The following is a 26528-nucleotide window of genomic DNA, read 5'->3' on the forward strand; positions in this document are numbered from 1 at the left end:
GGAGCGGGGCACATGCGGGAGATGTGCATGCATGCCCGGGGGGGTCGTGTGCACATGTGTGGTGGATGGGGGGAGTGTGGGGGTTGTGCACGCATGCACAAGGGAGTGGGGGGAGCATAGAGAGGCGCGCGTGCATTGCATTATGGGTGCAGTCACGCACACTTTCGACACGAAACCAAAAAAAGGTTAGCCATCACTGTGCTACTCTGTACTCAGGCTTCTTAGGATAAAAAGCCGTAGATGTGTGAATGACGTATGGCAGGAGAGTCAAACTCGATTTCATTGAGGGCTGCATCAGGGTTGTGTTTGACCTCAGGGGGCCGGGGGTGGGGGGCATGGCCAGGGTGGGTGTGGCCAGCTTGATGTCACTCATGGAGGCATCTGTGGTAACCTGGGCAGGGCTGGGGGGCCAGATCCTCTGTGGGCCAGATCCGGCCTGCGGGCCTTGAGTTTGACACCCCTGACATACGGGATCCTCTTGCAATCTTCGTCATTGACTTCACTTGGGAAAAGCCAGCCATCTCTGCTTGAAGTGTGCCATGTGTGTTACTTGTAAACAAGGGGCAGGGCTTCAATCAATATGGATATTTTAATTTATTTATATATTCAACTTATATGCCCACCATTAAATTTGTATGTGTCAAGCGTCAGGGAAACCAGGAGATTCGGGCAGTTCAAATGAGCGTAAAGATTTATTGCAAGCTTAAACTCTCTACAAGAATCTGACCAACTAACAGTCAAGGGAAATGAGCGGGAGATAAGAAAGAAATTCAAGGTGGGCTGGATTTGGATCTCTTCCGGGCGTGCAGGGACTTGTGACTTATGACACATTCGATTCCTCCCTCGGGCTCAACCTGATCACCTCCTACAGTATGGCTGTCATTTTACTTTTTTGACACTCTATCCCAGGGGTCTCCAACCTTGGCAACTTGAAGACTTGTGGACTTCAACTTCCAGAATTCCTCAGCCAGCAAAGCTGGCTGAGGAATTCTGGAAATTGAAGTCCACAAGTCTTCAAGTTGCCAAGGTTGGAGACCCCTGCTCATCTCCCACAGATTTCTGTAATAGGATATTTGCATGTTGACTAACAGCAGCCAGAATCCTAGCCACAATTATTAAACACTATGCAAGGCACCCAGTTTAAAAAAGCAGCAACATTAAGCCAGTGAAATATAGGGCGACAAACAAGAATTATTACTATCTTTGATCCTGTCTTCTGAATGCCTTTGTTAAGGCTGAACAAGCTTTTGTTATCTGGGACTCCGTGAGGCAAATGCAGCCACTGTTCCCGTTCTCGTCTCAATTCAACTTCAAGCTGGCCTCTGAAGTAACAAAAGGAGGAGAAAATATGTTCAATATAAAATGCACACACAGGCACACCCAAAAGTAAACTGGTTCCCATCATTTCCTTTTAGAACTACCATATTTTTTGGAGTATAAGACACTCCGGACTATAAGACACACTTACTGTCAGCACTTCAAACTACGTTCGTTCCAGTGCTGACATAAGGAGTAGAAGAGGGGGCAGCTGGCAAGAGGACGCTTGACTTTTCACCTACTTATTTTCCCTGAAGATAATATCCCCTAGGAGATGGGTTGGGAGGGGGGACATTCCTGGGAGCTGAAGTAGTAGATATGGGGAGAGTGATTTGGAAGATGGCCAATGAGACGCAGAGAATTGGGGAACGGAAAGGGAAGGTTTGGGGTCAGGAAGTCAGTGTTGGCTTCGACATAATCGGGGGCAGATTGCCATGCTTAATAAATGAAAGATTTCATCAAAGATTATTTGTTTGGGAAATGCAATTTATTTGAGACGATATCGAAACCTGACACCTACCTTTTTTGAGGAGGAAAAGAAAAAAAAGAAATCTGCCTCTGCCTCCCAGCAATTTTGCCTCCTTGCAGCAAACAGCAAACAGCCTGCTTTACTTTCATTTTCGTTTTCAGCATAGCTTGATTAGCACAAGAAAAAAAAATCTGCTCCCAGCAATTTACCTCCTTGCAGCAAGCAGCAGAGGCCCGCGCAGCAATAGGCCATGGCAATCCCTGCAGCCTGAAACAGCTGAGAGTCGGGAGGCCGATCCAAGGGACAATCAACTTGTGCTAATTAGGCTCTGCTGAAGCTGAAATGAGCTGTTTCTTCTTGCTGCTTGCTGCAAGGAGGTAAATTGCTGGGAGGCAGAGGCCATAGGGTGTGGGCCAGTGGGTGGGCGGGGCTACATTTTTAGGGTGGGGGGAAAGGTGCGTCTTGTACTCCGAAAAATAGGGTATCTTTTTTTTTTAAATAAATGACAATTTTAATTTGAACAATAGAAGAGTAATTTGAACAATGCCAGGACACAACCACTAAGTTTTAAAATCGATATTGTTGTCCATTTGACTTTATATCATCTCTCTGCTATTTGTTAATGACCGTATGGCTTTTTTCAGGCTTTCAGTCAAGCTAAAAGAGATATGATGAATGATGCTTTAAGGCAGGGTTTTCCAAACTGAGCAGCTTTAAGACTTGTGGATTTCAACTCCCAGGATTTTCACCAGGCTTCTGCCTGTTTTGGGAAGCAGTTTTAAAACCTAAGGACTCCAACCTCCAAAATACAAAACCCCCAAGGGAGTTCTGGAAAGCCATGTAGGGTTTATGGATTAAGCATGATTCAGCACTGCGCTATTCCACTCCCATCTACCACAAAATACACTGATTGCCTTAGATAGAAATCCAACATACAATCTGCTTACTTGAGAATTAATCCCACTGATTTCATTGAAGCCCAATGCTGGTAGACTGATAAAGGACTGTAATTATAAAATTCTGCCATTTCGTATTTAACTGTGGATTTATTTTGCAACGTCCCCTGCAGCGTGCCACTGTAGTAAATTTCATTCAACGGTATGTATCCGTTCGCTTATTTCAGTTTAATAATATTTGTTTTTAATTTGCATGGTAAACCACCCAGCGGCAGATTGTGATATTCAATTTATATAGGCCTTGAAACAAATAAAAAATAAATAAAATTGAAGTACGCAGGATCACTTTTTTTCCCCTTTAACCCCTTGCATCGGAGTGGAATTGGGGCAACCGAATGGAGCTCGAGGATTTACTGGCTGGATGCCCTTCCTGACACCTACACAGAGTTCACAGCAGACAATAACTAACTGAGCCCAAAGACAGAAATATCTGTCGCTACACAGGGTTGAACTCACAGCCTCCTGATTATGAGGCGAGAGCTCCACCTTTAGGCCACCATGCCGCTCTATGCAGGATCACTATTAATGAGAAGCAAATGCACCCCAAAAGTATGATCTGTATGCTTAATTTATTTCCATTTCATTTTTATTCTGATGAGTCCTCCAACATTCCCCATCTTTGTCTGACCATCTCAAACAGTGGCATCTAGTGGGATCCTCAGTCCTCTGAGAGCTTGGTTGTTTGCTTACAGACGTTTCATCACCAAACTAGGTAACATCAACAGTGCTAGGAGTAGGGTTTGTTGTTCCCTATTTATATACAATAGCTTGCCTTGCCACTGTTGATTAGTATATGGTTTCTCCTTGGTACTTCCTGGATTTGAGTCAAGCTCAAGGAGCACCTAGTGCAGGGGTCGGCAACCTTAAACACTCAAAGTCACAAAGGTCCTAACCGGAAACCCCCGTTCAATTCTGGAGCCGACCGGAAGTCCTGTTCCCCCATCATAGTCTCCTCGTAGTGCAGCATCCTTTTTCCTCTACTGACCGGAAGTCCTGTTCCCCCATCATAGTCTCCTCGTAGTGCAGCATCCTTTTTCCTCTACTGACCGGAAGTCCGATTCCCCCACCATAGTCTCCTCCTAGCATGGCATCCTTTTTCCTCTAACTGTCCTAACCGAAAGCCCGATCAATTGTGGAGCCGACCAGCAAAAGGGAGCCTCAGCAGAGGGATGAAAGAGCCACATGCGGCTCCAGAGCCACAGGTTGCCGACCCCTGACCTAGTCCATCCAGACGGAAAACTCCCACCAACCAAAAGATACCCAGAGGAAGGGAAACAGTTCTCTCTTCACCGCTGCTTTGTAAGTTGCTCCACTTCGACTTGAAGGCTGTTGATCTTGTCCCCAAATTCCTCCTTGAAGAGCCGATTGTCCTCCTGCAGAGACTGGCGCTCCCGCTCGGACAGCTGCAATCTGGGTATGAGCCATATGAACTTGTGATAAAAAACAAAAGCTATGGTAGGGGGGGAAGACCAAATTGAAACCATAAATAAAAGGAAAGGGCAGAATTGAGCGATGAGAGGGATGAGCGTGGGAACGAGAAGGAGGGCGGGGACGGGAAACAAAATCTAACGAAGGACTAAAAAAATAAATAAATTAAACAATGGCTGAGGTGAACCAGGCAGAAGGAGCATGTCTCTTTTCCATTTTTTTTTATTCTATTACTACAGTTTACAGTCATTAGATGATAAACATAAAACATCACTTTTATTTATCCATAGTCAAAGCAAATCTCAAGTACAGGGTAATGTGAAAAGGTCTTTGTGGGTTCTTTGTTACGTTACACTGCAGCTTTATTATACAACTGGAACTTGCGTCAAGGGGTATCTAGGTTATTAGTGCATTTGTCTAGCCTCATTCACAACTGTTACATCGGGGGAAGCACGCGAGGGTCCCAGATCGAAGGCAAAGTTGTGGGCTGTTCGTTTTAGGGTTCCCAGACTATTTCGGGGGGGGGGGCTGCTCAACGAGAAGAAAGGGGGCAAAGGATACTATCACAACACACAAACTGATTTTTGGCTACTTGAAATCCACCAACCGGGGAGGGGGGGGCAAATACGTAGGGTGAAAGCTTCACCGGATGGTGGTCAGGTAGAACGAATCGTTCTTCCAAAATAAGGACGACGCCTGCCTTTCCCCTTCTGAAACGGGCTCAAGAAGTCAGTCCGCCAAGTGGCACCATCGGCAAGGTAGGACCTTCCAAATACTCAAGAGGGGGTTCTTAGGAACTATCTCTGGGTGGAAAATAAGAGAGATCCGTTTCAGGTGGGCCACCTGTATGTTCAAACTGGCCTTTTATTAATGGTCGGTTGGCTGCTGCAGAGGGACTTGAGGCATCGGTTGCAGGGGTGGGATTCAGCCGGTTTGGACCGGTTCGAGTAAACCGGATGCTAATTTTACATCTGGTTCGCCGAACTGGTAGTTGCAAGGACTGGCTGACCCCGCCCACCCTGCCCCTCCCCACCCAGAAGTCTCCAAGTGGCCCGTTTTGGATGCAAGGTAAGTGCAGGGCCCGCGCAGAGGCTCTGGGAGGGTGAAAAATGGGCCTCCCGGAAGTACTGGAAGTGCACCCATTTCCGGCCTCCAGAGGGCCTCTGGAGCCTGGGGGAGGCCGTTTTCACCCTCCCGGAGGCTCAAGGAAAGCCTCCGGAGCCTGGGGAGGGTGAAAAACAGGCCTACCAGAAGTCTGGAAATGGGACCGTTTCCAGACTCTGGAGGGCCTCCAGAGCCTGGGGGAGGCTGTTTTCACCCTCCCGGAGCCTTGAGGACACCCTCTGGAGCCTGGGGAGGGTAAAAACGCCCCCCCCCCCATGGTGCAGGAGGCCGAGTAGGCCACATCCCCCCAGCAACCGGGCAGAGAACCGGTTGCTAAAATTTTTCAAGCCCATCCCTAAAGGTTGGCGGGGGTAAAGAGGTGCCCATTGGCCCATCAAAGCTCAACCTTTGCCACAAGGGCGAGAAGCATCAGTGCAGTGGTGGGTGGCTACCAGTTCGCCATGGATTGGGTGAACCAGTAGCGGTGGCGGCGGGAGAGTCTGCCCACCCGCCGAGACGCTTCTGCACATGTGCAGAAGCATTGCACGCGCATGAGCGAACCGGTAGCAACAGGTTTTGAAACCCACTACTGCACCAGTGGGATAATTTCTACCCTAGAGAAATTCTGCAAAGGTGACCTTCTCTGCTCCCGCTGGAATCGAGCGGGACCTGAGCCCCTTGTGAGGATCGTCTCTCACACAGTGAGTGAAGAACAACAAACCTAGGAGTTAATTCCCAATCGGTTGCAAAAGCCGGAGGAAAATAGTCTACACAAAAGAGAAGGGCAAGCATCCTGTTTTACAGAGCAGAGAGGAGAAAATGATACAGGAGGGCATTGTCTATCTAAGGCCTGTCTATCTATATTCCTATCTTTTTTTTTTTTTTTTTGCATGTACCCATTTTCCTGGAGCAAGCAGAGGTGATTTATATAGGATGAAACTATTTCAATCCTAATGGGAACTTAAAAGAAGACCCCCCCCCAATTAAATAGGGATGTGTGCAAGGTTTTACGCTTCCCCAAATCCTCAACCAATACAGCCCAAAGTATCTCCTAGGAATGCTGGAGAAACATTTGGAGGGCACTTGGTTGCAGAACAACTATTAAAGATGGGGGTGGGTGGGAAATAGTTTGGATAGTTTGAAAAATGTTGATAATTCTCCACACACTCTCTTACAATCACCTTGGATTTCATCAGAATTAGGAAAAGAAAAGAAAAACACACTGTTGAGTTACAGCATGGTGTTTTAGTAGACTTTCTAAGGCTTAGATGCTCTTTTGCTACAATTCCTAGCAAATCCCTTGTTTGATTAAGATCACTCCGAAGCAAATGTTAATAGCGGCCAGAGATAGCTTTAAACGATGGCCAAAATTATTTTTCGCTGTAGTTGCTTTTAGTCAAAGAGTGATTCGCAGTAAAACACTACCGGTTCTGTTTATCTTTTATATATATATATATATATATATGAAAGAGACAATGATTCAATCTTTTCTAAAAGAGCAAGGGAAGGCAAGACACACGTATTATAAAAGTCAACCAGGAAATGAGGATCACTATATTTTTAGAGAGAAAAGGCAGAGGTAGAAGTCAATGCAGAGGGAAAGAAGGGTTTTTACCAATTTAAAAAATAGCTAACAGGTAGATTTTGCATCCATGTCACCTAAAGGGGGACGAATAAATCATTTCCCCTGTTATGAAAGTGGCCTGCGCCAGCTGGCCTTGTTATCTTAGCTCGTCCTCCTCGGATTGCTAAAAAAAAAACAAATTCCGTTTACAACTCTTGAGCAATGAAAATTGACGTGATTTGCATCGTCTGAACTCGGGGGGGGGGGGGGGGAAGGGAGTCTTCTGAATTATTCTTTAAATACCCATCCGTCCACCGGCTACATCAAACAAAAAGGATTTTGGTCGTTCGGATGGATCGGTAGGTAGCCTTAAAAAGGAAATTGTCGCAAAACAGAGCGGGACGAGGGAAGTGTTCTCAACTGCAATCCGAGCAAAAGAAAAGGCAAGCAACGGCGAGTCCAGATGGAATTGACTCCATCTCTCCGGTTCTCTCCAATAATTTTCAACCGGCTTCGGTTGGAAGGGATTTTATTCCTGGGAATGGGAATATCCCCCTTAAGGGAAGGTGCTTTGCAGCCCCAACACCCCCCCCCCAGCCTTTCAAATCAATTTCAATTTACAAAACATCCCGAGCCAACTAAGTCTCAGGTAGAAAATTTTGCAGTGCAGATAAGCTTTTGGTGAATAACGGCCAAATGTTCCGAAAAAGCAACTTCTAACCCTGGTGTGTGTCTGTCCCGTTTAGGATCAAGTGGGGGACACCACATCTACAAAAACGGTGGTTTCCTGCAGGCTCCCAAACGTCTCTGCCTGTTTTTTCACCCCCTCCATCTACTTCACAACAGGGAAACCAAGAATTTCTTCCTTTGGAGTTGAACATTTGGGGCGAGGAAGGAACATTGCTATACTTTTCTATATCATGTAGTAAAGGCTAAAAGAAAAAAAAATGTCTAGTATACAATTGCATGTACATAGTCACAAATCAGATTTTATCTTATCTTCTTTCTGGAGTACACGCTGATCGAATTGCTCCTATTTTAATAAAGTTTTTAAGCGTTAACAGGGGGGAAAGGAAAGCCAGAAGTTTAATTTTTCTATTTCTGAATAAAACCTTTTTAAAAAAAAAAAAAAATCCCATCAAATTCCACGTCAACTTTTGGGACAACATGTAAATCTGACATCTAAATTCTCGATTTTTTTGTTTTTGCTCTTCGCTCGTGAACGGAGCTTTTGATGTCAGAGTTGCGATGCGATCGGCTGCCCAAAATTAAAATGTCTAGTGAGGCTTCTGAATTAATTTGTTTGCTGCGCTATTTAAGGTTTTTGCCTGTTTCACCAAATCCTTTTCGCTGTTAAGGAGGGGGAAGAAAAGGAAATAAAAATGATATGTGGAAAATGGGGGTTGGAGTAGAGAAAATACGTAATAAAAAAGAATACCAATTAATCGAACAGATATCAGAGGTTATGTATTACAGTACTTTAAATAAACACAGCTGAAATATAATTACCTCTTGATCTTCATCTCGTAAGAAGGCCCATTAACACATACCTCAAATAAAGTTATGTATTTTCAAAGTCGAAGAGCGATGTATATGTTTCAGAATCCTTTGCAGGTAGTCCTCGACTTACAACCTTTTCTGTTTAGTGACCATTTGAAGTTACAATGGCACTGGAAAAAACGACTTATGACCGTTTTTCATACATGACTACTGCAGCATTCCCACTGTCACATGATCAAAATTCAGACGCTTAGCAACTGATTCATATTTATGACGGTTGCAGAGTCCCAGGGTTACATAATCCCCTTCTGCGACCTTCTGACAAGCAAAGTCAATGGGGAAGCCAGATTCACTTAACAACTGTGTTACTACTTTAAGTGACTCACTTAACGAATGTGGCAAGAAAAGTTGTAAAACAGGCCGAAACTCACTTAACAACTTTCTCGCTTAGCAACAGAAATTTGGGGCTCGATTGTGGTTGTTTAAGTCGAGGACTACCTGAACTGTCAAATGTTTTCTCAAATTGCAAGCATTTAATTTATGTGGTCCAACTCAAACATCTCATTAAGCCACAATGCGATATGCTAGGTCCATGATGGCAAACCTATGGCACGCGTGCCACAGGTGGCACACGTAGCCATATTAGTGGGCATGCCAGATAATTTTTGGGCTTTCTGGGCCCACCAGAAGTAGGGAGACAGGCTGCTTCCTGCCTCCGGAGGGTGGGTGGGGAAGGCCCATTTTTCTTTCTCACCTGGCTCCAGAGACTCGGCTGGCTACAGCAAAAAACGTCACTTCCAACCAGAAGTTGGGAAACGGGCCATTTTGGGCCTCTGGAGGGCCTCCGAGGAGGTGGGGAAGGCTGTTTTCGCCCTCCCCAGATGCATAGAGAGGATCTGGAGCCAGGTGAGAGAGGAAAACAGGCCTACCGGGCCATCGCATGCCAGGAGTGGCGGGTGGGGAGGGAGAGTTGCGTGTGCATGCGTGGGGCAGGGCGCATAGAATTATGGGTGTGAGCACAAGTGCGTGCAAATCTCCCCCACCCCCCCCTTCGTGGTACGCAATGGCAAAAAGGTTAGCCATCACTGTGCTAGGTGATCTAAGCATGCCACAGAACCCAACCATCATGGATTGTAAATGATGGTTATGGCCTGCCATGGTGTGTGATGCCAATTATCGGTGGAATATTGAATAAACCCCGTTATGCATCCATTTCATAGCACATTATAGCAATTAGATCTCAGTCTATAAGGAAATGGAGAACATACAATTACATCCTGACTTTTCCAATTTTCTTGTTGCCAAAACTTACTGTGCACATAAGATTTAAGAGGGTACCTGTAGATGGCAGTAGAGAATTACAAAAACATCCAGCTCTTTGCTGCTCTCTAAAGCAGCTGTGGATTGTTGCGGATTCCAAGTGATTTACTTATCCACAACCTTTTTGTGACTTGGAATTCTGGGAAAAAGCTGGCCTGAAGTTCTTTCAGTGCTATTACCGTGTTTCCCCGAAAATAAGACCCTGTCTTATATTTTTTTGAACCCCGAAATAAGCGCTTGGCCTTATTTTCGGGGAGGTCTTATTATTTTGGGGCCCATGGAGCAAGACGGGGCTCCTCTTGCTGTCTTACCTGATTTCCAGCTCTGTGTTTAAATATTTTTGGGGAGGGCTTATTTTCGGGGGGGGAGGCTTATTTTAGTGCATGCCTCAAAAGCCTGATTGGGCTTATTATCAAGGGATGTTGAAATTTCGGGGAAACAGGGTATTTAACACGCAGCTCAATATTTCCCAAGTTTTCTGCCGCAGAAAACAAGAAACAAGTTTAGAAAACCTAAGTGCTATTTTCATGTAACCCAAGGATGAATGAAAGGATGAATATAAATCAACATAATAGCTTGCTTGGATAAACCGGTTTCATGTTTTACCTCTGTTCAAGCAGTTTAATTGTAGCGGCCATTTGACTGGTCTTCTCCTCCAAACGGCTGTTCAATTCACTCTTCTGTTTCATTCCCAGGTCTGAACTCTTAAAAAAAAACCAGAGAGAGCAATAAAACTATGCTTACTTATCTTTAAAGGTTATGAGGTCACATTTAATACACGAGCAACAATCGCCATGTGCAAATTATTTGTATTTATTTTGCAGTGCTGTAAGCCCATCTCATCTGATTTAATGCCTCTAGATGTAATTGTGAGAGGGATCACGGAGTCTTAGTGGACAACCAGCTGAATATGAGCCAGCAGTGTGCGGAGGCAGCCAAAAAAGCCAATGCAATCCTAAATTGCATTAACAAAGGGATACAATCAAGATCAAGTGAGGTACTAATACCACTCTATAAAGCCTTAGTAAGGCCCACCTAGAGTACTGCATCCAGTTTTGGTCACCACACTATAAAAAAGATGTGGAGACTCTAGAAAAAGTGCAGAGAAGAGCAACCAGGAAGATTAGAGGATTGGAGGATAAAACATACAAAGAACGATTTCAGGAACTGGGCCTGGCTAGTCTAGTGAAAAGAAGGACCAGGGGAGACATGATAGCATCTTCCAATATTTGAGGGGCTGCCACAGAGAGGAAGGGGGTCAAGCTATTTTTCAAAGCAACTGAAGGCCAGACAAGGAATAATGGATGGAAACTGACCAAGGAGAGATTCAACCTACAAATGAGGAGGAACTTTCAGACAGTGAGAACCAGGGATGAATTTTTTTTAAAAATTTATTTATTTTTTTAATTTGATTTATATGCCGCCCTTCTCCGGAGACTCAGGGAGGCTTACAATGCATTAAGCAATAGCCTTCATTCTTTTGTATATTTTATACAAAGTCAGCTTATTGCCCCCACAAACTGGGTCCTCATTTTATCTACCTTAGAAAGGATGGAAGGCTGAGTCAACCTTGAGCCTGGGGAGATTCGAACTTACAGTAATTGCAGGCAGCTGGTGTTAATAACAGGGTGCACTAAACCACTGTACTATCAAGGCTCTTGAAATGCTCCCGGTTCGGACCGGATTGGGCGATCTGGTAGTGATTGTGGCAGGTGGTTCGGAGAACTGGTAGCAATGGCGGCGCGAGGCTCCTCCCACCTGCTCAGGTGTCATTACTTCCTGCTGCTTTTAAAAGTTAAAAAAAAAGGCTCTGAGGATCATGTGCCACAGCTGTGATTGTCAGAGCCTTTTTTTTTTTTACTTTTAAAAGCATTTTGTTTTACAACCTATTCAGCGGGCTGCTTTAGATCATGAAAACCAGTCAAACCTTCTACAGGCCCGAAGATTATTTTGCAAAATGTGCCATTGGTAATATTGGTTTCAGAGGACAGAAGGAAAACAATTGAATATGCGTATCCCCATTTTTCTTGCTTCTAACGACGAGGGGGAAAGTGGAATTTGCAACGGAGACAGCTTGCAAACTCTCTCGGCTTTCAATCCAGGATTAAGAGAGTGTTTACTTCATGCTTAAACCAGCCCTGTGTGGAGAAATTGCAGAAATTCTTCTGTCTCTAAGGAGCCATCTTATCCCACATGGATTAGGCTGCTCCATATTCTTTAATCACATCAACCAAAAGAAAAAGAGTAAAGAGTTGTAGTGATGGCAAGCTTTCTAACTACCGTATTTTTCCGAGTATGACACACTTTCCCCCCCCCCAAAAGAGGATAAAAATTTGGGTGCGTCTTATACACCGAATGTAGCCCCGCCCACCCACCGGCCCCCACCCTTTGGCCTCTGCCTCCCAGCAATTTACCTCCTTGCAGCAAACAGCAAACAGCCTGTTTCAGCTTCAGTACAGTCTGATAAGCACAAGCAGCTGATTGTCGGTCCCGACCCTCAGCTGTTTCAGGCTGCGGGGATTGCCATTGCCTATAGCTGCGCAGGCCTCCGCTGTTTGCTGCAAGGAGGCAAATTGCTGGGAGGCAGATTTGTATTTTCTTGTGCTAATCTGGCTGTGCTGAAAATGAAACTAAAGCAGGCTCTTTGCTGTTTGCTGCAAGGAGGCAAATTGCTGGGAGGCAGAGGCAGGTTTTTTTTTCTTGTTTTCCTCCCCCAAAAAGGTAGGTGCGTCTTATAGTCCGGAGTGTCTTATACTCCGGAAAATACGGTAAGCCATCTTATTCTCCCTTGTCCATGACCTCCATTTGTCCCATATGGAAGCGAAGAGGCTGAGGCAGGGCCCGGCAACTAACCCATTCCTGTTGTTTTACCTGCAGCTTGAAAGAAAGTTCAAGTTTTAGGGCCCTGAGATCATCTAGCTGTTGCCTGAGCACCACAAGAGCATCCTGCTTCTCGCAAACGTCTTTTTCCAGCATCTTCATAGCCAGCTCCATCTCTTGTCTCATTCCGATCTGCATTTCAAGCTCTTTTTCCACATCCTAAAAGCAGGCACGCACATACAGACGTGACAGGTGAGGGCCTGAAGGTCTGAAAGACTCTTTCCCCCACAATCAGAAATCACTACAATTCAAGAAATGGTAGCAACGGGGGAAGTGTGACCTTTTCCGTTCCTGCAGAACGGAAAATATCTATCTATCTATCTATCTATCTATCTATCTATCTATCTATCTATCTATCTATCTATCTACCTACCTACCTACCTACCTACCTACCTACCTACCTACCTACCTACCTACCTACCTACCATCTCTATCCATTATCTATTTATCTATTTATCTATCTATCTATCTATCTATCTATCTATCTATCTATCTATCTATCTATCTATCTATCATCTATCTACCTACCTACCCACCTACCTACCATCTCTATCCATTATCTATCTATCTATCTATCTATCTATCTATCTATCTATCTATCTATCTATCATCTATCTATCATCTCCATCCATTATCTATCTATCTATCTATCTATCTATCTATCTATCTATCTATCTATCTATCTATCTATCATCTCCATCCATTATCTATCTATTTATCATCTATCTATCTGTCTGTCTGTCTGTCTATCATCTCCATCCATTATCTGTCTGTCTATCTATCTATCTGTCTGTCTGTCTGTCTGTCTGTCTGTCTGTCTGTCTATCTATCATCTCCATCCATTATCTATCTATCTATCTGTCTGTCTGTCTATCTATCTATCTATCATCTCCATCCATTATCTATCTATCTATCTATCTATCTATCTATCTATCTATCTATCTATCTATCTATCTATCTATCTATCTATCTATCTACCTACCTACCTACCTACCTACCTACCTACCTACCTACCTACCTACCATCTCTATCCATTATCTATTTATCTATTTATCTATTTATCTATTTATCTATCTATCTATCTATCATCTATCTATCATCTCCATCATCTATCTATCTATCTATCTATCTATCTATCTATCTATCTATCTATCATCTCCATCCATTATCTATCTATCTATCATCTATCATCTATCTATCTATCTATCTATCTATCTATCTATCTATCTATCTATCTATCTATCTATCTATCTCTATCTCTATCTCTCTCATCTCTATCTGTCTATCATCTATCTATCTATCTATCTATCTATCTATCTATCTATCTATCTATCTATCTATCTATCTATTTATCTATCATCTCCTTGCTGCTTTTCCAAAAAGTACTGAAGACATGGGTTTATCAGTGGGGAGCAGGGATTGTCGGAACTTCAGAACAGATCGTAAGTACATTTTGGAGTTTGGGGGGGGGAGTCCATTGTAACTTTGAACAGTCGCTAAGCGACCAGTTTTAAGTTGAGGACCACCTATATCTATTGTGACACCTTTCTTTTTCTTGTGCCATATTCATCATCGGAAGTTGGCGGTAATGTTGTCGATCCTATTTTTATCAACAGCCGCATGAAAAAGTGCTGCTGAGTTTTGTCTAAACCAGTCCCTTAGATTTTGAAGCCATGATCTTCTTCTTCTGCCTAGAAACCTTTGGCCTTGTAGATAAATGGGACATGGGCACATTTTTCCTCATTTTCCTATTCTCTGGGAACATACCAATAGGTAATGAAACCCGAGACTGTTTTTCTGATAAATGGACATTAAACATTAAAGCCAGAAAATGGATACTTTTGATTTTTGTGACATTGATGAATTCCAAATTCCAGGATCCCTGTACGCTGACTATGCTGGGCTGAACTTACAAGGAGTTGTAATTCTGCCCTAGCTTCTCTTCACCTGTTAACTACCTTACCAGTCTTAATTGCGTCTCCTCTTTCAGCTGTTTCCTAGCTTCGGTGAGGGCATGTCCATCTGCAGTTCGATCTTGCTTATTTACCTATAATTAAGATGTCAATCAAGCAAAGAGAAGGGAAAGAGGATAAGTCACAGAGATGATGTCCAGAATCACTTGATAGTGAAATGGACAGCATGTACATTTAATAAACAAATAATAAATAAATGACGGAGATTAGTGCTGTCTCTTCTAAGCACAAAGTTAATAATTGTTCTGTCCCCCAATGTACCTGCAATGTACTGGCTGGGGAAGAGAACATGTTGTAAAAATGCCAGAATCCTCTCAGTTAACACCAAATGTGTGACAATATGAAGACTCTCTGAGAATCTTCACATTAACCCCCAAAGCTAACAATTTCTTTTCTTTGGACTTTTTAAATCCCACCTTTATTATATTTACAAATAACTCAAGGCACTGAACTTACCTAATATCCTCCCTTCCTCTTATTTTCCCCACAACAACAACAACCCTATGAGGTGATGAGTTGGGCTGAGAGAAAGAGTGACAGAATCTGTAACATGGCTCATTTGATAGGATCTCTTTATTTTCAGTCACTCTTCCGCTTTCTGCTTATGTTTTGTGTTATCTGTCATCCTCGCTTAACTATAGTGAAATTGGGATCAGAACTTCCGTCAGAAAAGTGATTTGGCTGTAAAGTGCGACGTCACATGGCTGCACCACTTAAGAGATGGCAGTTTGGTTGTCCATCTGTTGATGGAATTGCTTGTGGAGTGCCAGGCACAGACATTGACCTATAACCAGCCTATGAACCAGGGGTGAAATCCATCAGGTTCTGACAGGTTCTGGAGAACCAGTAGTGGAAATTTTGAGCAGTTCGGACAACTGGTAGCGGAAATTTTGAGTAGTTCGGAGAACTGGCAAATACCACCTCTGACTGGCCCCAGAATGGGGTGGGAATGGAGTTTTTGCAATATCCTTCCCCCAGGAGTGGGGAGGGAATGGGGATTTTGCAGTATCCTTCCCCTGGAGTGGGGTGGGAATGGGGATTTTGCAGTATCCTTCCCCTGGAGTGGGGAGGGAATGGAGATTTTGCAGTATCCTTCCCTTGCCATGCCCACCAAGCCACGCCCACAGAACCGGTAGTAAAAAAAAAAATTGGATTTCACCACTGCTATGAACCCCTCAGAATCAAAAATCAACTGAGGAGCCTTGGTAGTACAGTGGTTTAATGCACCCTGTAATTAACACAGCTGCCTGCAATTTCTGCAGGTTCGAATCTTACCAGGCTCAAGGTTGACTCAGCCTTCCATCCTTTCTAAGGTAGGTTAAATGAGGACCCAGTTTGTGGGGGCAATAAGCTGACTTTGTATAAATATATACAAAAGTATGAAGGCTATTGCTTAACGCATTGTAAGCCGCCCTGAGTCTCCGGAGAAGGGCGGCATATAAATAAATAAATAAATAAATAAATAAATAAATAAATAAATAAATAAATAAATAAATAAATAAATAAATAAATATAATAAATAAATATAATAATAATAATAATAATAAAAACTACAAAGCCAACCACAGACAACCAATCCACACAATTCCCCTCAACAGCAGTTCGCCTCCCAATGACCCTGAGGTAATCTCTTTATCACAAGATCCCTTACAAGATTAACTGATGACGTACATCTGACCCCTCACAAGAACCTCACTTGACATACCCACACCTGAAGTCCTTAAAACAAAAGAACACCGACACTGGCATCCCCTAAACTTCAGTGAGGATGTTACCGAGCCTGGTAACGAAATGTTCGGAAACCAAGCCACAAGCTTAGAGAACCAACCTTCACCCTCATCCTACACCCGAGCTACAGATATTCGCCACTACTGCCAATAAAGAGGTCTTATCAATGAACCATGTTACAGAAGCATACGTGAATGTGAAAACAATCCTCAGTTGCTATGTATGTAACGTGTGCATAAATCCTGACCTTTCGGTTGGATTCCAAAATGTACGAACTCTCCTCTTTGACTCGCTCCATTTCTTCTTGCAGTGTTATAATTCTGTTGTTGGCGACGGCAAGCTGCGTTAAACACAAGAACACAAATGAAAAGACAAAATCTACTATGATTGTCATTTTCAAATAATTTGGATTTGGGGGCTACAAATCCACCTGCAGCTCCATATACAGTACAGTAGTGTCCAAAATTATGGGAACCTTTTGGGGAAAGTGTATTTTTGAGGTTTAATGGCTAATGACACCACTTTTTTTTTGGAGTTTCAAGCTAATCCTATTCCACTGCTGGAATGGCCTGGGAATAGCCCAGACCTTAACCCAATTGAAAATCTATGGAGCCAACTAAAGAAACCTGTTAGTCAGAAGCGACCCAGCAATAAAACCCAGTTAATAGAAGCAATCCTTCAATCTTGGTTTCACATTAGAACAGCTGAAGAACTCAAAGACTTGGTTCACTCCATGGGAAGATGTTGTAAAGCCGTCATTCATGCTAAAGGTTACCCAACTAAGTATTAACTGACACAGTGATAATTTTTGTATCTCTCGTTTTTTCTACATGTTTCACTTTTCTTCTTTATACTGTAACTGCTATTCTAATAGCAAATCCTTCCTAAAAGTTATTGCATTAAATTCCTGATTAAATTATCTTTCCATTGATATATAATTTTATGGTACTACTCCAAAAAAATGTGGTGTTATTCGCTAGTTTTAGAAAATACACTTTTCCCAAAAGGTTTCTACAATTTTGGCTATCAGTACTTGTTAGTGCCCTGCACTAATGGATAGTTGTTAACTGCAGGGGAAAAAAATTGCAACCAGCCTGCCTTTTCCATTGAGGACCCGTATAGTGCATGAACCAGAAGGAGGGCTGACAAAATATCTGCAGACCCCTCACATCCTGGACATAAATTGTTTCAACTCCTCTTCTCAGGATGCAATTACAGGGCATTGCATGCCAAAACAATTAGGCAGTTTTTTCCCTCGTGCCATCACTCTGCTGAACACTTAATTCTTAAGTATCTTTTCTTTTATGTACTCCGAGAGCGTATGCACCAAGACAAATTCCTTGTGTGTCCAATCACACTTGGCCAATAAAGAATTCTATTCTATTCTATTCTATTCTATTCTATTCTATTCTATTCTATTCTATTCTATTCTATTCTATTCTATTCTATTCTATTCTATTCTATTCTATTCTATTCTATTCTAATTCTAATTCTAATTCTAATTCTAATTCTATTCTATTCTATTCTATTCTATTTTACTCGAAGGATATCTAACAATGTAGTAGGGGTGTTTTACTTCTCCTCTTTCCTATTATCTTCTCCTATTGGTATCTTATGATTTATCACGTTGTTTGTATGTACATCGAGATCCCAAAGGGGCTTTTTCAACAGGTAACTGGACTTTCTGGTTTTTCTTTGAAGACGTTTCGCTTCTCGTCTGAAGAGCTGAAGAAGCTTCTTGGATGAGAAGCGAAAAACGTCTTCAAAGAAAAACCAGAAAGTCCAGTTGCCTCTTGAAAAAGCACCTTTGGGACACCCATGACCTGGATGACTGAGAATCTCCATAGACATTTAGCAGTACACTGAGATCTTACACACCGGAGACAAATTCCTTGCGTGTCCAATTACACTTGTCTAATAAAGAATATTCTTTGCAGAATTCCACAATAGAGTAACTCTCTATTAGACATCTGTGCTCTAGCCCAGATAGATTTCCATCCCATAATATTAATTCATCTGGCATCTCTTGCATTTGGAATCTGTTTTGGGATATGCATGAACCAGACTGGGATATTACTTAATCTAGAAGCTAAATCTAATTTATGAATGTATCCTAATGTTTATTTATTTATTTTTATATGCCGCCCTTCTCCGGAGACTCAGGGCGGCTTACAATGCGTTAAGCAATAGCCTTCATACTTTGTATATTTTATACAAAGTCAGCTTATTGCCCCCACAAACCGGGTCCTCATTTTACCCACCTTAGAAAGGATGGAAGGCTGAGTCGACCTTGAGCCTGGTGAGAATTGAACTCGCAGTAATTGCAGGCAGCTGGATGTTAAATGCTGCCTTAGTAGGAGGCATTAGCCTCCTACGCCACTCAGGCTTCTAAAGCCTGATTGTTGTTTCTGTTAATTTATCCTCATATTTCTTTCATTTCTACCTACCTCCTCAGTTAGTTTAGTGTTAGATTTTTCCAAAGCATCGACCTTTGCCTGCAAGTTGTTGACTGTAGCACTGTCCAATAAAAAGAAAAAAGACATGAAATAATTCTATGGAACTTAAGAATTCAACGCAAATTGACCAAATTTTCTACAGAAGATTTACCTCTTTACCTTAAATGTCTATTGAGTTCTTCTACATAATTTTTCTGATCCAGAATTGCAGTAATTTGACCATCGCTGAAAATAGGACACAGTGAGTATTAACCATGCACAGAGAGAAATATTAAGCAGAGCAAAGCAATATGTTTAGGAAAAAGACTCTGTTGATTGCATTGATGAAAAAAAATCATTAATTAATACAGATTAATTAGTTGGCCCCTAGAAAAGCAGACATCAATTTTTTTTTTCTGACATGATAACAAAATAAGAACTGTCATCAATTCAACTGACAGTTGTTTGAAAATTCATACTACATTAAAGCAACGATTAAGGTTTCAAGGCATACTATGGTCTGAATTGACATGTGCTATAAACCTAGAATTAAAAGAATAAATAAATGATTGTCTGAAAAGAATTAGAAACCGTAATGTGAAAAGAAACAAATTGCCGCTTGTCATAATTATATATTTGCATAATGTCTGAACCAGGGGTAAAATCCAGCAGGTTCTAACAGGTTCTGGGGAACCGGTAGCGAAAATTTTGAGTAGTTCGGAGAACCGGCAAATGCCGCCTCTGGCTGGCCCCAGAGTGGGGTGGGAATGGAGATTTTGCAATATCCTTCCCCCGGAGTAGGGTGGGAATGGATAATTTGCAGTATTCTTCCCCTGGAGTGGGGTGGGAATGGAGATTTTGCAATAGCCTTCCCCCAGGAGTGGGGAGGGAATGGGGATTTTGCAGTATCCTTCACCTGCCACGCCCACCAAGCCACACCACACCCATTAAGCCACGCCCACAAAACCAGTAGTAAAAAAAATTGGATTTCACCACTAGTCTGAATTGACAAGTCAACAACATTCATCCAGGCTGATTGCAGGAAAGGTCAAAAAAAATCAAGAAGGTGATTAAGACATCCCACCCTTTTTATATGTGATGATTTAATACTCCCAGCTGCCATCTCTGACAAACTCACACATACTTAAACATCCCTGCTCCAGAAGCTGCTGTTTCACAGAGATAAAAGTGAACCTATAAAAACGAGCGACGACTGTCAGTTTATTTTTATTTCTTAAATTTTGTTTTTTTTAACTATGGAAGAACAAATTAAAAAGTGGGTGCTGAAATGACAGATCTGTAAAAGCAGACAAGTAACTCTAAGCCAAACTAGCTTTCTTAAACTCGCCTCCCCGCCCATCCCTATGCTGTCCTATTTAGCTACATTTTCTAAGTCGCACGCGTGCGTGCAAGCAGCAAACCAGTGGTAAAATTATGTGAAACCCACCTCTGCACTAAGTGAACGTGTTCTAAGTTGAGGACTACCTGTAACTCTAGACATCATTACAACATTGTGCTAAATCTGGCATTGCAGCAGGGGTGGGTTCCACTTACCTTCGCTACCGGTTCGCAACGGGTGCGAACTGGTAGTGCGAAGCTTCTGCGCAGGGGTGAAATGCTTCCGGTTCGGACCGGATCGCCTGATCCGGTAGCGATGGCAGCGGGTGGTTCGGAGAACCGGTAGCAAAAATCCCTGCGGCCCCCCTCCACCACCACCACCATGCCCAGCTGAGCCGCACGATCATCAGAGGTTTTTTTTTTTAACTTTTAAAAGCATTTTTTCTACAACCTCTTCCGACGAAAAAAATGGTTTTAAAAGTAAAAAAAAAAAAGGCCTCCGATGATCCCGCGGCTCAGCTGGGATCGTCAGAGGCTTTTCAAAGCATTTTTTTCTGCAACCTCTTGGCTGAAGAGGTGGTAAAAAAAATGCTTTGAAAAGTCTCTGACGATCCCAGCTGAGTTGCCTGATCGGCAGAAGCTTTTCAAGCTTTAATTCCGCCGGGAATTAAAAACTTGGCTTTTCAAATCCCTTGACCTGGTCTGATGACGGGGTTTTAAGGGGTTTTAAGGGTTTTAATGGGTTAATTTTAAATTTTTTAGATTTTAGTCTTTATTTTTATTGTGGCTTGTGTTTTATTGTTGTGAGCCACCCTGAGTCCATTGTGAGATAGGGCGGCATATAAGTCGAATGAATGAATGAATGAATGAATGAATGAATGAATGAATGAATAAATAAATAAATAAATAAATAAATAAATAAATAAATAAATAAATAAATAAATAAATAAATAAATAAATAAATAAATAAATAAATAAATAAATAAATAAATAAATAAAGCATTAGAAAAAATGCTTTGAAAAGTTAAAAAAAAAAAGTTGGCCACATCCACCCAGTCACATTATTGCCCCCCACAAAGCCACGCCCACAGAACCAGTACTAACAAATTTTACATTTCACCCCTGCTTCTGCACATGCGCAGAGCGTCCATGATGACACCCAGGCGTGTGGGCGGAGCCTCCCGCCGCCACTACTACCGGTTCGCAAGATCCGGAGCGAACTGGTAGCAACCCACCATTGCATTGCAGGTTTGGGTGACAAAAAAACAGGGGGAAAAAACGAAGGTGTAAAATTGACAAAGTTCTCTTGTAACAACAGAGTTTCAGAGCAGGGTCTAAAATGAAGATTCTGGATAGGAACCCAAGGACTTACCCTTCACTGCCTTTACTGCTGCTGCCATCCTTCAAATACATTGAAAAATCAATAACGCCAACCTACGAGAGAAGACAACAATACTTCATGTCCGACACGTGCAACTTTTTTTTCCATTTTATTCTTCTTACACTCTTAACTTATTAACTGTGTGATTCATCCAGGCATGTTTAGTCACGGCACAATCAGACTCGCAAGATGGATTATAAGCAGACCAGGCCAAGAAATCAATTCCACAGAAAGGCTGGATTTATTTTTATTGAGATGACCTCTATAGTCACAAAACTGTTGTGACCCCGACTCCCGAGCCTGTCCTAACAGAGGAAGAGGACTCAGAAGGTGATGGGGAGGAACTGATAAGGCCTCCCTCCTCTCTGGCAATGCCTCAGGTTCCATCCAAAGGCCAGGAGGAACAGCCTGGGATGTGCCAGGAGGAAGGCATATCGGAGCACCAATTGATAGAGAGCGAGGATGATGAATCCTGGCTTGATCCCAGGCAGCATCGGAGGGAGAAGCGTGGGAGGGCCAGAGATTGAGCTGAGTCACGGAGCCATGCCCCACCAGGAATAAAAGTGGCTGGGATTGCTCTTCAGGCTTTGTGACGGACAAAGTTAAACCCTGAAAGTCACATCATGATCTCTGAAATTCGGCTTGGATATATTTTGGACTGAACATTGACTAAACTCTTGTCTCGTGGATAATTTGTTGCTCCTGGAACGGACTGAAGATAAGTCCTCTTCTGCTTTATAGGAGTGAAAAGGGTCTTGGCAGGCATTCGGCAGTTTGCGGCCAAACCTTGGTCTGCCAAGAATTCTAATCTGTTTACCTAATAAAATATTGGCAGGCGTGCTTGGTATTACGTTTGCCTGTGTGAGGAAGAGGGAGGCAGAACAAAAACTGTCCAAGTCCTCCTCTTTATGCAGGTAGTCCTCAAATTACGACCACAGGGGAGCACAACATTTCTGTTGCTAAGCGAGACAGCTGTTAAATGAATGTCGCCCCATTTTGTGACCTTTCTTTCCAAAGTTATTAAGCGAATCACTTTAAACACTGAAGTGATTCGCTTAATAACTGTGGAAAGAAAGGTCACAAAATGGGGCGACACACGGTTGTTAAGTGAATCTGGCTTCCCCATTGACTTTGCTCGTGAGAAGGTCACAAAAAAGGGAAATCACATGACTCCCCGGGGAAGCTGCAACCGGCGTAAATATGAGTCGGTTGCCCAATATTAGGATTTCGATCACGTGACCACGTGACTAAATGTGAAAACCGGTTGTAAGTCACTTTTTTCAGTGCTGTTGTAACTTTCAATGGTCACTAAATGAAATTGTTGTAAGCTGAGGACTAGCTATAGTTCAGTCAATTAGGGGGGTATCTGCCTCAGTTGCTTCCCGTTCTGGACTCAAAAATTTCTCCTCAGTCCCACCTGCCAAGGTTCTCTTCCTTGTAACAGAGCAGTATTTCTCATCCTTAACACCTTAGACTTCATTTCCCAGAATTCCCTGCCCACTTAGTAAAGTCACATTTGACTTGGCGTGCTATTAGGATACTAAATGTAGTAGCCGGGACAGTAAAGTGTACAATAGGCCAGAACACACAGTTGTCATTGATTGGTTAGAGCAATGATGGCGAACCAAGTGCCGAAAAGGGAGCACTTTGCACACGCACGCTTGTCAGGGCCGCAACCATGAAGAGGAGCTGCCCAAGGAGCATGCGCATGCCAGATAAGGTACTTCCGGTTTCCCAGCAAGTCTTCCGGTTATTGCCACGCATGTGCACGTGCAGATCAGCTGGCCGGCGCACATCCTCATACTGGAAAATGGAAGACCAGCTCTTCCGGTTTCTGGCACTGCCACACGCACAAAGGCCAGCTGATCGTCGTGTGCGCGTGCATGCAAGAAACCCGGAAGAGGAACGGGCAATGTTGTGTGTGCCAGGCGACATGGCACTGCGTGCCACTTCAAGCACGCATGCCATAGGTTCGCCATTACTGGGTTAGGGCGTGTTGATTCATGCATGAGGCAATCTATGCTATCATTGGTTGCTGTAAGCAGAAAGGGGGCGTTTCCCTTTCCCCCCGTCTTTTTCTCTTCCCATCTTTTCCCGTCTTTTTCTCTTCACACGACAACTGTGTGTTCTCTGTATGCAGGTAGTCCTCGACTTACAACAGTTCGCTTAGTGACCGTTCAAAGTTACAACAGCACTGAAAAAAATGTGACTTACGACCATTTTTCACAGTTATGACCTTTGCAGCATCTCCACGATCATGTGATCCAAATTCAGACGCTTGGCGACTGGTTCATACTTATGACCGTCACTGTGTCCCAAGGTCATGTGATCACGTTCTGCGACAAGCAAAGTTAATGGGGGAAGCCGGATTCGCTTAACAACCGGGGTTACTAACTTATCAACTGCAGTGATTCATTTAACAACTGTGGCAAGAAAGGTCGTAGAATTGGGGCAAAACTCACTTAATAAGTGTTTCCCTTAACAATAGAAATTTTGGGCTCAATTATGGTCGTAAGTCGAGGACTACCTGTACTGTTTAATTTACCTCACGATGTTCCTGTGTTCTTGACTATCTTGTGTTTGTTCTTTCTGGATGATGACAAAGACTACAAGTTTGTGTTAGTGTCTCTGACTTTTACCTAAACATCTGCTGTGCATTTCCCTGACAACGCTCAGCATTCAATAGCCCAACCGCAAGAAGGCTAATTGTTATCTACACGCTACAGTAACTCCCCACTTATATGTAAACACAAGATCCGGCACCTGAGAATCCAAGTCTTCTCCCTTCATGCAAAAATTTGCATCAATGACATTGAGGCCCACTAAAAGTCCAGCGATTATAGCACCCTCTTCCTCCATCATGAGGGCATTTGCTTCATAAAATTCACTGCAAAACATATTGAAATACAGATGGTTACATTATTATTATCTCTTTTATTCATTAAACATGAAACTCAGTTAACTGAACATTCAAAAATGCATCACAAATACCATTGACTGTTGCTAATGGTTGATACAGGTTGCTGCCAGCGTCCTAGGTATCAACTAATACCTTCTTAAGATGTACGATCTTCCAAGTAGCACAGTATTTTGCAGTTCCGCTAGTGTTACTGCAGGAAGCTGCAATTTGTTCGTGTATCTTATAAAATTCTTGGACATGGTACCAAGTGCCCCAATGACAATGGGTATCACTGTTACATGTTGTTTTGTTGTTGTTATTATTATTATTTAAGGTTTAATCTTCAATTTGATTCATAATCTGGGACTGGTAAAAACTTAACAGTTCAAGTCCTAACCAAGGACCAAAGAGCCGTTAAGGTAACATCTTACCTGGCAACTGCCAGCTAGGCTGGAAGGAGGAGTCAAGTGAGGGCCAAGTTTAGAATCATTGCATGGTTGCAAACGGCATAAGCTTGACACCCTCCAGAATAGAGGGTAAGCTTATCTGGCCGTTCCCAGGGGAAGGCAAGCTGTGTAGGAAGATTCTTGTAACATACTGTATTTTTCGGAGTATAAGGCGCGCCCTTTCCCCCCCTAAAAGAGGGTGAAAATTTGGGTGTGTCTTATACACCGAATGTAGCCCTGCCCAGCCTCTGAAACGGAGGTTTCAGAAGCTGAAAAAAGCCTCTTAAAGGGAGGTTTCAGAGGCTGGAAAAAAAGCAAGGCGCAGAGCTCACAACCAACGAAACTGTTGCTAAAATTCATCTCTGGGAACAGCTGATTGGGGGTATTCCAGGAGGCCGATCCACCCACCAATCAGTTTTTTTCTTATTTTCCTTCCCAAAAACTAAGTGCGTCTTATACTCCAGTGCGTTTTATAGTCCGAAAAATACGGTAGGTAGTAAACAATAAAGTTACTGACTTTGGTTACTTATGAAAGGCTATGGTTGCTTGCTCCTGACATGACCACCTCCTACCGGCCTCCCACCGCCCAGTGCGCTCACATAGGACCGCCCTCCTCCCTCCTGTTGGCGCCCAGGATGAGGGCGTTCTCTGTGGCCACACTGACCCTCTGGAACGAGTTACCCACTGGGCTCTGGACGGTCCCCGACCTCCGCTCTTTCCGCGGTGACCTGAAGACGTGGCTTTTTCAACAAATCTCCTGATCTGTTGGAAGTTTTAGTTTTAACCATTCGGGGATTTTAATTGGATTATTTTAGTATTCACTTTACTGTCTTGTTGTTTTATTGTTGTGAGCCGCCCTGAGTCCTTCAGAAGAAGGGTGGCATATAAGTATGATATAAATAAAAATAAAATAAAATGATGTATTGTAACAAGTCCCCAAAAGGGACATTTTTTAAATTTCCTCCTTTTAAAAATCTTAGACCAGTGAAAGTAACAATATGTGGTGTAAAAAGACTGCTTAAGGACAGCATCTGATTTATGTCACACATGAGGATTTCCATTCAAGAATGAGCCGGGTTCTCACCTGAGAATTTCCCTTCTGTTTATCAAGGCTTTCATGTACTCTGAAAGTTTCTTCTGCATCAACGCCAGGCGCAGCCAAGCTCTTCCCCTTCCCACAGGAGTCCTACCACGTCCCAAAGACAAATGATAAATGTTGTTATACATAAGGTGGCAGGTCATCTAAATGCCAAATTCTGCACACAAAATAAAACAATAAAAGTGGGTGATTATTTCCCCCCGCTCTAATTAAACTAAAGGTAAAGGTTCCCCTCACACGTATGTGCTAGTCGTTCCTGACTCTAGGGGGCGGTGCTGATCTCCGTTTCAAAGCCAAAGAGTCAGCGCTGTCCGAAGACGTCTCCGTGGTCATGCGGCCAGCATGACTCAACGCCAAAGGCGCACGGAACACTGTTCCCTTCCCACCAAAGGTGGTCCCTATTTTTCTACTGGCATTTTTTACGTGCTTTCGAACTGCTAGGTTGGCAGAAGCTGGGACAAGTAAGGGGAGCTTACCCCGTTAAGTGGCACTAGGGATTCGAACCGCTGAACTGCCGACCTTTCGATCGACAAGTTCAGTCTCTTAACCACTGAGCCACCGCATCCCTCCCAATTAGAAAAACTCCCCCAATTAGACTAACCTAAATACAAGAGGGGTTGTGGTGGCCGAGAAGAGCGGAGCGGTGTCCCAATACACAGGGTGAAAAACGAACTTGAATGTAAACTTTATT

At 43.1% G+C, this 26528-nt stretch overlaps 1 protein-coding gene across 18 annotated transcripts in view; it reads right to left on the reverse strand.

The window, feature by feature from the left end:
• Positions 1 to 26528, reverse strand: part of RUFY3 (RUN and FYVE domain containing 3) — a 76327-nt gene that overhangs the window by 9525 nt on the left and 40274 nt on the right. For 7 of the 18 annotated variants that reach the window (XM_060687027.2, XM_060687026.2, XM_060687031.2 and 4 more), the window contains 11 exons: positions 25823 to 25924; positions 24157 to 24280; positions 21385 to 21446; positions 18855 to 18920; positions 18687 to 18756; positions 16487 to 16579; positions 14502 to 14585; positions 12530 to 12697; positions 10265 to 10362; positions 4033 to 4152; positions 1199 to 1322 (listed from right to left, as the gene is read on the reverse strand). In XM_060687027.2, coding sequence (XP_060543010.2) covers positions 1199 to 1322; positions 4033 to 4152; positions 10265 to 10362; positions 12530 to 12697; positions 14502 to 14585; positions 16487 to 16579; positions 18687 to 18756; positions 18855 to 18920; positions 21385 to 21446; positions 24157 to 24280; positions 25823 to 25924 — 1111 coding nt within the window. Of the gene's footprint in view, positions 1 to 132; positions 921 to 1053; positions 1323 to 4032; positions 4173 to 7928; positions 8189 to 10264; positions 10363 to 12529; positions 12698 to 14501; positions 14586 to 16486; positions 16580 to 18686; positions 18757 to 18854; positions 18921 to 21384; positions 21447 to 24156; positions 24281 to 25822; positions 25925 to 26528 lie in introns of those variants that run through there. The other 11 variants (XM_060687033.2, XM_060687036.2, XM_060687035.2 and 8 more) reach the window with 6 other exon arrangements.

Source organism: Pantherophis guttatus, chromosome 8 (assembly GCF_059756535.1).
Source record: "Pantherophis guttatus breed Tessera chromosome 8, ASM5975653v1, whole genome shotgun sequence".
NCBI lineage: Eukaryota > Metazoa > Chordata > Lepidosauria > Squamata > Colubridae > Pantherophis > Pantherophis guttatus.